Source organism: Triticum aestivum, chromosome 6B (genome assembly GCF_018294505.1).
Source record: "Triticum aestivum cultivar Chinese Spring chromosome 6B, IWGSC CS RefSeq v2.1, whole genome shotgun sequence".
In the NCBI taxonomy this organism is placed as follows: Eukaryota; Viridiplantae; Streptophyta; class Magnoliopsida; order Poales; family Poaceae; genus Triticum; species Triticum aestivum.
The window spans coordinates 238,217,503-238,230,522 of NC_057810.1; the positions used below are offsets into that span (position 1 = coordinate 238,217,503).

The following is a 13,020-nucleotide window of genomic DNA, read 5'->3' on the forward strand; positions in this document are numbered from 1 at the left end:
AACTCTTTTTCAGTAGTAGCATAATTTCTCTGGGCAGTATCAAGAGTCTTACTAGCATACTGGATAACATTCAATTTCTTATCGACTCTTTGCCCTAGAACAGCACCTACAGCATAATCGCTAGCATCGCACATAATTTCAAAAGGTAAATTCCAATCAGGCGGCTGAACAATAGGTGCAGTGATCAAAGCTTTCTTAAGTACTTCAAATGCTTCTACACAATCATCATCAAAGACAAAAGGAATATCTTTTTGCAATAAATTAGTCAGAGGCCTAGAGATTTTAGAAAAGTCCTTAATGAACCTCCTATAAAAACCGGCGTGACCAAGGAAATTTCTTATACCTTTTATGTCCTTGGGACATGGCATCTTTTCAATAGCATCAATTTTGGCTTTGTCAACTTCAATACCTCACTCGGAAATCTTATGCCCCAAGACAATGCCTTCATTAACCATAAAGTGACACTTTTCCCAATTCAGGACGAGACTAGTGTCTTCACATCTCCGCAAAACTCGATCAAGGTTGCTCAAACAATCATCAAAAGAGGATCCATAAACGGAAAAGTCATCCATGAATACCTCACAAATCTTTTCACAAAAATCAGAGAATATAGCCATCATGCATCTTTGAAAGGTAGCAGGTGCATTACATAAACCAAAAGTCATACGTCTATAAGCAAAAGTACCAAAAGGGCAAGTAAAAGTAGTTTTAGATTGATCCTTCGCTGACACGGGTATTTGAGAGAAGCCAGAATAACCATCTAGAAAGCAGAAATGTGTGTGTTTGGATAGTCTTTCTAGCATTTGATCAATAAAAGGTAAAGGGTAATGATCTTTCTTAGTAGCTTTATTTAACTTACGGAAATCAATTACCATCCTATAACCTGTAATAATTCTTTGCGGGATCAATTCATCTTTATCATTAGGAACAACGGTAATACCTCCCTTTTTAGGAACACAATGGACAGGGCTTACCCATTCACTATCAGCAACGGGATAAATAATACCTGCCTCAAGGAGCTTTAGTATCTCCTTTCTTACCACTTCCTTCATCTTGGGATTTAATCGTCTTTGAGGATCTCTAACTGATTTGGCATCGTCCTCCAATGTAATTTTGTGTTGACATAACGTGGGACTAACGCCCTTAAGATCATCCAGAGTATATCCAATAGCAGCTCGGTGCTTCTTTAGAGTTTTCAATAATCTTTCTTCTTCTTTCTCTGAAAGGTTAGCACTAATAATAACAGGATATATTTCCTTTTCATCAAGATAAGCATATTATCAGGTAATGGTTTGAGTTCAAACACGGGATCACCCTTGGGTGGAGGGGGATCCCCAAGAATTTCAACAGGAAGGTTATGTTTCAGCATAGGTTCCTGTTTAAGGAACACTTCATCTATTTCCTCCCTTTCCTTCATAAACATATCGTTTTCATGGTCTAGCAAATATTGTTCTAACGGATCAGTTGGAGGAACAGCAATGGAAGCAAGACCAATAATCTCATCCTTACTAGGTGGTTCCCTATCACGAGGTTGTCTACTAAACTAAGCAAAATTAAACTCATGAGACATACCATCAATGCCAACAGTGACAATATTCTTTTCACAATTAATCTTAGCACTAGCTGTTGGGGATATGACTATTTGTGTAAGCCGCCCAGGAGGGGCCGGGTTACGCAAAGAGGATTCATCAGAGGAAGCCCAAGGCCAAGCATGAAGATGGCGGTTCAATAAAGGGCTTAAGGCCCATGGGCGGCTTAAGCCCGTTGTAGTAAACCGCCATGATGGCATGACTTGTAACGTAAGGTAGATTTAACTGGCCACCGAGCCGGACTCTGTTTATAAGCCGGCCGGGACTCTGTAAGCCACAGGGCGTCAACCCGTGTATATAAGGGGACGACCTGCTGGCGGCTTAGGGCAAGAAATAACTCATCGAGAGCCGGGTATAGCGTATCTCGCTCCCTGGTCATCGAAACATCAATACCAACCCAACTAGATGTAGGCCTTACCTTCACCGTAAGGGGCCGAACTAGTATAAACCCTCTCGTGTCTCTTGTCCCAATTTAACCCCTTCAAGCTTCCTAGTTACGATGGCTCCACAACTAAGTCCTTTCACGAGGACATCTGACGTGACTATTCCACGACAGTTGGCGCCCACCGTGGGGCCAGCGCACGATGGATTTGAGTTCTTGAAGGGCAACTTCGAAGCGCACCATTAAACATATGGATCCATATCAGCCCCTAACGAAGCAACGCATAAACTAGGGTTTAAGCTTCTGTCACTCTGGCAACCCATCATCTACTTATTACTTCCCCATGCCTTCCTCTAGGCCCAAATAATGGTGAAGTGTCATGTAGTCGACGTTCACATAACACCACTAGAGGAAAAGACAACATACATCTCATCAAAATATTGAACGAATACCAAATTCACATGACTACTAATAGCAAGACTTCACCCATGTCCTCAGGAACAAACGTAACTACTCACAAAGCATATTCATGTTCATAATCAGAGGAGTAATAATATGCATAAAGGATCTAAACATATGATCTTCCACCAAGTAAACCAATTAGCATCAACTACAAGGAGTAATCAACACTACTAGCAACCCACAGGTACCAATTTGTGGTTTTAATGCAAGATTGGATACAAGAGATGAACTAGGGTTTTGAGAGGAGATGGTGCTGGTGAAGATGTTGATGGAGATTGACCCCCTCCCGATGAGAGGATCGTTGGTGATGATTTCCTCCTCCCGGAGGGAAGTGTCCCCGGCAGAGCAGCTCCGCCAGAGCCCTAGACTGATTCCGCCAAGGTTCCACCTCGTGGCCGCGGAGTTTCGTCCCGTAAGCTTGCCCACGATTTTTTTCCAGGGTAAAAGCGATGATATAGCAGAAGATGGACACCGGAGGCCCACCAGGGGGCCCAGGAGATAGGGGGCGCGCCCTATGGGGGGGCACCCTCCTGTCTCCTGGACAGGGTGTGGGCCCCTGGCATATTTCTTTCGCTAAAAAATTCTTATTAAATCCAAAAAGTTGTTTCGTGGAGTTTCAGGACTTTTGGAGCTGTGCAGAATAGGTTTCCAATGTTTGCTCCTTTTCCAGCCATAATTCCAGCAGCCGGCATTCCCCCTCTTCATGGTAAACCTTGTAAAATAAGAGAGAATAGCCATAAGTATTGAGATATAAAGTGTAATAACAGCCCATAATGCAATAAATATTGATATAAAAGCATGATGCAAAATGGACGTATCACCTTTCTAGTAACTTTATTTAATTTGAGGAAATCAATTTCCATTCTATAACATGTAACAATTCTTTGTGGGGTCAATTCATCCTTATCATTAGGAACAACAGTAATACATCCCTTCTTAGGGACACAATGGACAGGAATTACCCATCTACTATCAGCTATGGGATAGATTATACCTGCTTCCAGAAGTTTTAATATTTCAGTTCTTACCACTTCTTTCATCTTCAGATTCAAACATCGTTGGTGGTCAACAACTGGTTTAGCATCTTTCTCCAATTTTATTTTGTGCTAGCATAGAGTGGGACTAATGCCCTTAAGATCATCAAGAGTATATTCGATAGCAGCACGGTGCTTCTTCAGAGTTTTCAATAATTTCTCTTCTTCATGCTCTGAAAGGTTAGCACTAATTTATAACAGGGTATATTTTCTTTTCATCAAGATAAGCGTATTTGAAAGTATCAGGTAATTGTTTAAGCTCAAACACGGTATCTCCCTTGGGTGGAGGAGGATCCCCTAGGATTTGAACAGGCAAGTTGTGTTTCAAAATAGGTCCCTGATTAAAGAATACTTCATCTATTTCCCTTATTTCTTTCATAAACATATCATTTTCATGGTCTAGCAAATATTATTCTGAAGGATCATTAGGAGGCATGGCGATAGAAGCAAGACCAATAATTCCATCTTTACTAGGCAATTCTTTATCATGGGGTTGTCTACGAAATTTAGCAAAATTAAAATCATGAGACATATCCCCTAAACCAATAGTAACGATATCTTTTTCGCAGTCTATCTTAGCATTAACAGTATTCAAGAAGGGTCTACCAAATATAATGGGACAAAAGTCATCTTGTGGGGAAGCAAGAACAAGAAAATCAGTAGGATATTTAATTTTCCCACACAAGACTTCAACATCTCTAACAATCCCAAGCGGTGAAATAGTATCTCTATTGGCAAGCTTAATAGTAACATCAATATCTTCTATCTCAGCAGGTGCAATATCATGCATAATTTCTTTATAAGGTATAAGGTATTGCACTCACACTAGCACCCATATCACATAAGCCATGATAACAATGATCTCCTATTTTAACAGAAACAACAAGCACGCCGACAACAGGTCTATGTTTACCTTTAGTATCGGGTTTAGCAATTCTAGCAGCTTCATCACAGAAATAAATAACATGCCCATCTATATTATCGACCAGGAGATCTTTAACCATAGCAATACTGGGTTCAACTTTAATTTGCTCAGGGGGTGTAGGTGTTCTAGCAATTACTCTTACAAACCACAGTTGAAGCTTTAGCATGATCCTTTATTCTAACAGGAAAGGGTGCTTTCTCAATATAAGCGGTAGGAACAATAGGATCAACATTATAAGTAATAGTTTTTTCTTCAACTTTAATAGGTTCTGCTACTTTCACTTTAATGGGAGGATGATATGTAAACCACTTCTCCTTAGGGAGATCAACATGAGTAGCAAATGATTCACAGAAAGAAGCTACTATCTCAGAGTCAAGTCCATATGTAGTGCTAAATTCACGAAAAGCATCAGTATCCATAAAAGATTTAACACAATCAAACTTAGGGGTTATACCTCACTCCTTACCTTTGTCGAGTTCCCAATCTTCAGAGTTGCGTTTAATTCTTTCCAATAAATCCCATTTGAATTCAATAGTCTTCATCATAAAAGAACCAGTACAAGAAGCATCGAGCATGGAGCTATCATTATGAGAAAGCCGAGCATAAATTTTTTGAATAATAATTTCTCTTGAGAACTCATGATTGGGGCATGAATATAACATTGGCTTAAGCCTCCCCCAAGCTTGAGCGATACTTTCTCCTTCACGAGGCCAATATATATAATTTCGATCACGATGAACCAGATGCATAGGATAAAACTTCTGATGAAATTCCAATTTCAATCGGTTGTAGTTCCATGATCCAATATCATCACATAGCCTACACCATGTCAATGCCTTTCCCTTCAAAGATAAAGGGAAGACCTTCTTCTTGACAACATCCTCGGGCATACCTGCAAGCTTAAATAATCCACAAACTTCATTCACATAGATTAGGTGCATATAGGGATGTAATGTTCCATCTCCTGTATAAGCATTAGCTAGCAGTTTCTCTATCATACCCGAAGGAATTTCAATGTAAACATTTTCAGTAGGTTCAGTAGGTTGAGGAGAAACTCTTTGCACTTCTGGTCGAGGTGAAGATACCCCGAACAAGCCCCTCAAAGGATGATTTTCCATAGTGACAAGTGACAGTAAATTTCAGCACACTATATAAATGTTTCCTTACCAAATTCCACCTACCAAAGGCGCTTCACTCCCCGGCAACGGTGACAGAAAAGAGTCTTGATGACCCACAAGTATAGGGGATCTATCGTAGTCCTTTCGATAAGTAAGTGTGTCAAACCCAACGAGGAGCAGAAGGAAATGACAAGCGGTTTTCAGTAAGGTATTCTCTGCAAGCACTGAAATTATCGGTAACAAATAGTTTTATGATAACGTATAACGGGTAACAAGTAACAAAAGTAAACAAGGTGCAGCAAGGTGGCCCAATCCTTTTTGTAGCAAAGGACAAGCCTGGACAAACTCTTATATAAAGCAAAGCTCTCCCGAGGACACATGGGAATTTCTGTCAAGCTAGTTTTCATCATGCTCATATGATTAGCGGTCGTTACTTTGATAATTCGATATGTGGGTGGACTGGTGCTTGGGTACTGCCCTTCCTTGGACAAGCATCCCACTTATGATTAACCCCCCTCGCAAGCATCCGCAACTATGAAAGAAGAATTAAGGTAAACCTAACCATAGCATGAAACATATGGATCCAACTCAGCCCCTTATGAAGCAACGCATAAACTAGGGTTTAAGCTTCTGTCACTCTAGCAACCCATCATCTACTTATTACTTCCCAATGCCTTCCCCTAGTCCCAAAGCATGGTGAAGTTTCATGTAGCCGACATTCACATAACACCACTAGAGGAGAGACAACATACATCTCATCAAAATATCAAAGGAATACCAAATTCACATGATTACTTATAACAAGACTTCTCCCATGTCCTCAGGAACAAACGTAACTACTCACAAATCATATTCATGTTCATAATCAGAGGGGTATTAATATGCATTAAGGATATGAACATATGATCTTCCACCAAATAAACCAACTAGCATCAACTACAAGGAGTAATCAACACTACTAGCAACCCACATGTACCAATATGAGGTTTTGAGACAAAGATCGGATACAAGAGATGAACTAGGGTTTGAGAGGAGATGGTGTTGGTGAAGATGTTGATGGAGATTGACCCCCTCCCAATGAGGGGATTGATGGTGATGACGATGGCGATGATTTCCCCCTTCCGGAGGGATGTTTCCCCGGTAGAACAGCTCTGCCGGAGCCCTAGATTGGTCCTGCCCAGGTTCCGCCTCAAGACGGCGGCGCTTCTTCCTGAAAGCTTCCTTATGATTTTTTTCAGGGAAAAAGACACCATATAGCAGAAGATGGGCATCGGGGGCTTGCCAGGTGGCCCACGAGGCAGGGGGGCACCCAGGGGGTAGGGCGCGCCCTCCACCCTTGTGGCTGGTGGGTGGCCCCCCTCTGGTGCTTTCTTTGCCCAATATTTTTAATATATTCCAAAACTGACTTTCGTGGAGTTTCAGGACTTTTGGAGTTGTGCAGAATAGGTCTCTAATATTTGCTCCTTTTCCAGCCCAGAATTCCAGCTGTCGGCATTCTCCCTCTTCGTCTAAACCTTATTAAATAAGAGGGAAAAGGCATAAGTATTGTGACATAATGTGTAATAACAGCCCATAATTCAATAAATATTGATATAAAAGCATGATGCAAAATGGACGTATCATCCGACACCGACGATGGCCGACTAACACACCCCACACAGAGAGACGAGAAAAGAGATTGGGGTTGTCGAGCATCAGAGCGTGTCATTTTATGCAACCTCCAAGCAACTCAACCGCGTTAAAGAAAATTCCAAAAATCTCACGGAACTGGGTCCGCATGTCAGCGCCACCGCAGCCAGCCATCTAGCTCGGTTGCACCATCCGGGTGTCTCCGTGCGTGCGGCCTATCCGGTTGTGTGGCCATTTGCCATACAGCTCGGGTCATTGGGCTCGCAGCACGTGCGCTACCCGCATGTACCTGGGTAGGCTCAACGAAACAGCCGTGGAACAAGCCGGCACGAGACGAACGACCATGACCGACTGCCACACGCATGAGCCAGCGCTACCCGGCTTGATTGAGTGAACCAGCCGGGTAAGGGGCAAACGGTCCTGACATGCCGGGCCCACGCGTGAGGGGAAGGCATGTGAGGGCAGCACACACCCTCCTGTCACGATCGCACCAGCCCATTGCGGGCTAAGGATGCCGACAAGCAGGTCTGGCCTCCACATGGTGCGCGGGCGAGTGCACGCGACCTCGCTCACAGGTGCGCCAGAGGCCGCCTCATGACGGTGGCCACAGGAGCGCCCGCGGTCTACCCGTCATGGACCGTCGACGCATGTCTCCCAGGCACACGCCGTCTAGGCAGATCGGATGACGCGAAGAGCCTCTGAGAGGTCCCAGCGGCACACCACATAGAAACAAACGGCGTAGAGGCCCTCCTTGCCCTCAAAGCTCCCTAGGAGGCGGGTACTCCAACATTCTTTATAGGATTAATTACTCAATTATATCATTCATGTTTACGACCTCTATTTCAATGATGTTTGCATGTTTACATGCATGACCAGTTCCCTTAGTTCTCGGAGATATGGATGAATGTTGGCATGTATAGAAGATGAAACGTTTGTAGGGATATGATATCCTCTATTGAACATTTGGTTTAATAGCCTTCGTGGATGTAAAGGGGCCAACTTAGCATTTCCGTCGTAGGGCCACAAAGCATATTACTTTTGTTGTAAAGGTTAGGATTTTGAGGTTATCTGAGGTGACAGTAAAAGCCTACCACGGGAAAATCCTTAATTACCATAGTGAGAACTGGAGCAAGGAAACTATGGTAGTGACGTGTGTGGTATGCAGTCTACCTCTTGTAGAACATATTATGTACCCGAATCCGCTCAATCACGAGTATCAAGAGCGACTTAAATATCCAACTTAGAACTATGCATCAGTATATGTGACGTTAGATACATACCAATGGGAATTCCAGACTCACTGAGAATGCTTTAATTCTTTGTTGGTTTCAATGGTTTATTCACTCCGCTCTGCCTTCTAAACCCTGTAGGTTGTTTACTTTTGTTTGCATTCTACTCAAAATAATTACAACCTTTCGCCTTCATTTTTCGTTGCATCTACAACTAACTTGCACTTACATTTACATAAGTCTCCATAAGGGACAAAGTCCAATTCCTATGCTCCATGTGAAATCGATACTCTTACTTTGAAAAGGCTACAACTAAACGTTGTGCACTTGCAGGCCATCAAGCTTTTTCTTACGCCATTGCCTCGGAGCTGAAGCGCTTTTGTACATTGTTTTTGAGTTTTGATTTGTTTTCTACTCTAATAATCTTTTGTAGGTTTTGAGCAACCATGCCATATATGTGAACTAATTTACCAGCTAGTTGCGATTAAAGTCTTGGGGCCTTGTTTGGATGATACCTTCATATCTTTGGGGCCGAGACCGGCTGGTGAAACATTGAAATTAACCCTTGACTATTCAGTAGGTTGCAGGGTAGACTATTCAGAGGAGATGGTATGGGAGATCCATATGAACAAGTGCAACATTTTGATGAGATATGCATGACATTTAAAATTAATGCTTTCTCTTATGATCAAATGAAACTTAAGATATTTTCTCACACTTTAGCCGAGAAACCAAAAGCATGGTTATGTGATCACCCCGCGGGTACCTTCGACACTTGGGAGAAATTCTACGTTGCATTCTTTGCCTACTATTAGTACCCAGAAAGTAGAACTTATGAAGCAAGGCGAAAGATCGGCAATTTTGAGCAAAGAGCAGGTGAAAGCTTAGTCAAAACATATGTAAGGTACAAAACTCTTTTAAAGATTGTCCTCATCATTATTATCCACCTTGGATGGTGTTACATTTCTTTCATGGAGGACTTAATAGCCAGTGTAAGGAAACAATTGATCTTGCATCTGATGGAGCCTTTATGGATTATAGCGTCACCCAAGCTTGGAGGTTGCTTGATAAAATTTCATTTAACCAAGAAACCTAGAGATTAGATAAAAGAGGTAAAGGAGGAGTTGAACCTGATCATGATTGCATTAAAACCTTCTTTGAGTCTAATGAGATGAAAGATATTAGTGGAGAACTCCATTTGGACGTTGATGTGGTTTTGCAGGTTTTGAAAGATTTTTCCGAGTTTATACAGGTCCCTATGGAGGATTGGCAACATTATACCAAGAAGGCCAAGGAAACTAGACTGGTCTCAGCAATAAACAAAAGTTGCAAGATTGCTAATGCTCCGCAATTGCCACGACCTTAGAAGAAACCACGAGTGAACGAACCGGACCTACCGTAAAAGCATAAGAGAAATATAGAGATGAAGCACTGTGAGGTCAAAGCTCACATCAATATTGTCAAGGAACTTGTTGTACCAATTGAAGTTATAAATAATGATATCTAGCTTGATAAAGAAACCACCTCTTATATCAATGGATGCACGGAAGGTAAGAACACAGCTAAACCAGTTTTATCATGTTTCTTCATAAGCATGTCATATTACGGTTTATGTTATCTTGGTTCTCCCATAAATATTATTCCTTAGAACCTCTATTCAACAATCTATGCCTCTTTGTGCTTTGGAGCCAACTGACATTCTTATTAAGCTTGCTAATAAAACCGATAGGAAGCATTTCAGTATCCTTAGAAATGTTAATGTTATTTTTGGCTCATTTGTTTACCCCTATGATATTCAGGACAACATTTTTGAATGTTGGGGGGGGGGGGGGGGGGGGGCAAAGATTCATCAAAGAATGGTAATGGAGTAGCATCACATATGAACATGGATTTTCAAATGAAATCCTTGGCTTATCAAATTACAAGATCAAATGAGATGACAAATTAACAATATACTAGAACATAGGTAAATCATTTAGATCAGTTGCATCATTCATGAATTCCATAGTTCTTACACCACAATTTGCGGCCAATATTTCATTTGATAGTATGATATGTACTCCCTCCGTCTCAAAATAAGTGTCACTAATTTAGTACAAAGTTGTACTAAATCAACGACACTTATTTTGGGATGAGGGAGTATCATTCTCTTTCATCGTGCACAAATACTCCAGATAGTTGTCCTGTCTAGAGCAACTATCTAGAGTAAAATAGCCACTACAATGGGTACATCTTGAGGGTAGTCACACCTAACAATACCAGATGCAGAATTACACTACGAAAAAACGAAGGGTCACACATAGATGCCTTATAGCCTTCGCTGTGTCTGCAGCTGCGAAGGCTCCACAAGACCTTCCAAGACAACAAGCTGATCCAGCAATGCAAACTTCTCATCCTCAAGAGTTTTGGCTTCCTTTTCTGCCATGCCTAATTGTGCATCCAGCGTGTAGTTCTCTTCCTCCAGCATCATGTACTTCCTCCGTAGCGCCCGATATTCATCCGCAGGACCAGAATCTGGTAGCGAGTCCGGAGTTCCTCTGTCAGACTGCGGCATGGGAGGGCGGGGCTCACTCCTGAAGCTTCTCTTAGGTGGCTTCTGTGTATTGGCCAACAAATGTGGAATGTCCCTCCGCAGAAGTTCAGGTTCAGTTTTTATCTGGACTGAGGGCAAAGGCCGGTACACAACCTTCCTCTTCTGTGACTTCGACGCTGAGAAATCCTCTCGCGCCATACCTCTAGGGTCTTGCATTCTGTCGAAACAAGGTTCGCCTGACAAACACAACTCAAGTGAACCAATCTACCAAAGCAGCAATATAAATTGTGAAAGACAAAGAAGGCTATTGGTTGGGATCGATCAGCATTACATTATTCTACAAAAAATACCACTCCCTCTGTAAACTAATATAAGAGCGTTTGGATCACTAAAATAGTGATCTAAACACTCTTATATTAGTTTACGGAGGGAGTAGAAACCAAGGAATGCTCGTCTGAAGTGAAACCGCACGCTCACACAGTATCATCCCGTCCAAGAGGAGCAGGTGTTAGTCGTTGCTTTTTACCCTTTGCCATTACCCAATGGGATGCTCAGCCAGCAAAGGTGGGAGCAACTGCAAGGATGTTGCAGGATAACCTGTATCTGTTGTTATCTTGCTGACGTTTCCCCCTACTGATTCCTACCCGCAGCTTCACAGCACCAAAACCGAAGGAACTCGCGGCAGCAAGTGCCATCGAAGTCGACCTGACCTAAGCCATCGGCGCAACCATCCTCGAGGTGCGTCGGCGGCGCTGGCGGATCTCTACTCCCTACGGCAACCGTCTACACGACAGTACGAAGAGAAAGAAAATTTATCCCGGCGGAATCAACTGAAGCCGGAGAGTAGTGGAATCCGGACTAGGGCAGGCAGTGGTGCGCCGCGAACCCACCGCCCTCGCCGGCGTTGATCGGGAACGAGATGGGAGGCTTAATTACCTTGCTGGTGCCCGCAGGGGAGCCAGGGACGGACGCCCTGGGACCGGCTGCTCGCTGCCGCGCCGGCGGCGAAACTCCAAACGGATTCTGCGCGTGCGGTGGTGGGAGCCGATCTGGCGTATAGGGTTGGGAGGCTCTCGCGTGGGGTCGAGGAATCCAGGGGAGGGGAAGGCTTTGCGACTTGAGTCGAGAAGACGGGGAGAGAGTTTTTTTTTCTTCTTCTTCTAGAACAGGGAGAAAAGGGGGTTGGGTTGGGGAGGAGAAGGAATAGGCACACATGGACCGTGAGAACGGCAACGCTAGGCGCCGGCGCACCGGCCCAAATTTGGGCCGGTCGCACCCTAGTCGTCAGATGCGGCCCCGCGTAACCGTCAGATCCCTCGTTTCCGTCGCTCCTTTTTCGTCGCTCCTTTTTCACAGTGGACGAGCTCTGAGAAAAAACAAATGGGCACATGACAGCCGCGCCTCGCTGTCGCGTCGCGCTGCGCGTTTCCACCCTCCCGTGTTTGCCTTCGCCGTTGACAGGTCCTGCCGTGCCCGCCATCGACGGTCGCCGCTGATGCTCGCAGTCAACGCTCGCAACAAAAACAACCTATGGTGGTAGCAAAAAAAGACTACGGTGGTAGCAAAAAATGCTTGCCATCGAGGCTCGCCGCCGATGCTCGCCGACGCTTGCAACAAAATTACCCCAAGGTAGCTCACCGTCACCGCCTGTTGGATCCTTTGAAAAATGTTGGTTCCAGCAAAAGCAGACTACGGTGGTAGCAAAAGATGTTTCCGGGAAAAATATTCTCAAAAGAACAAATCTGAAAAAGGTCGATTGTAGCAAAAAGAAAAGTCAGTTCCAGCAAAAGCAGACTACGGTGGTAGCAAAAGATGTTTCCGGCAAAAATATTCTCAGAAGAACAAATCTGAAAAAGGTCGATTGTAGCAAAAAGAAAAGTCAGTTCCAGCAAAACAAATCACTGGTTCCAGCAAAAAATTCTCAGTAGCAAAAACACTACCACTCGATTGTAGCAATAAAACAAGCCAGCTCCAGCAAAAATTAAAGATGGTTCCAGCAACAAAATCTCATCATCAAAAATATGTGTCGATTGCAGCAAAAAAAGAACTACTTCCAGCAAAAATCACCACCGGATGCAGCTCCACGTCTCGCGCTCCAAGCTCCCCCGGCTCCGGCTAG

The 13,020-nt window shown here is 43.5% G+C and overlaps 1 protein-coding gene across 2 annotated transcripts; it reads right to left on the bottom strand.

The window, feature by feature from the left end:
- Positions 1 to 10,305: 10,305 nt before the first annotated feature.
- Positions 10,306 to 12,091, bottom strand: LOC123136770 (uncharacterized). Of its 2 annotated transcripts, none has more exons than XM_044556261.1 (2): positions 11,838 to 12,091; positions 10,306 to 11,137 (listed from the first exon to the last, which is right to left on the bottom strand). In XM_044556261.1, exon 2 carries the CDS (start codon positions 11,115 to 11,117, stop codon positions 10,677 to 10,679), a length of 441 nt encoding a protein of 146 aa, XP_044412196.1. In that variant the 5' UTR covers positions 11,118 to 11,137; positions 11,838 to 12,091; the 3' UTR covers positions 10,306 to 10,676. The 2 variants fall into 2 exon arrangements, with proteins under 2 accessions (XP_044412196.1, XP_044412197.1); XM_044556262.1 differs by having other exon boundaries at positions 10,306 to 11,118; positions 11,838 to 12,083.
- Positions 12,092 to 13,020: the final 929 nt, after the last annotated feature.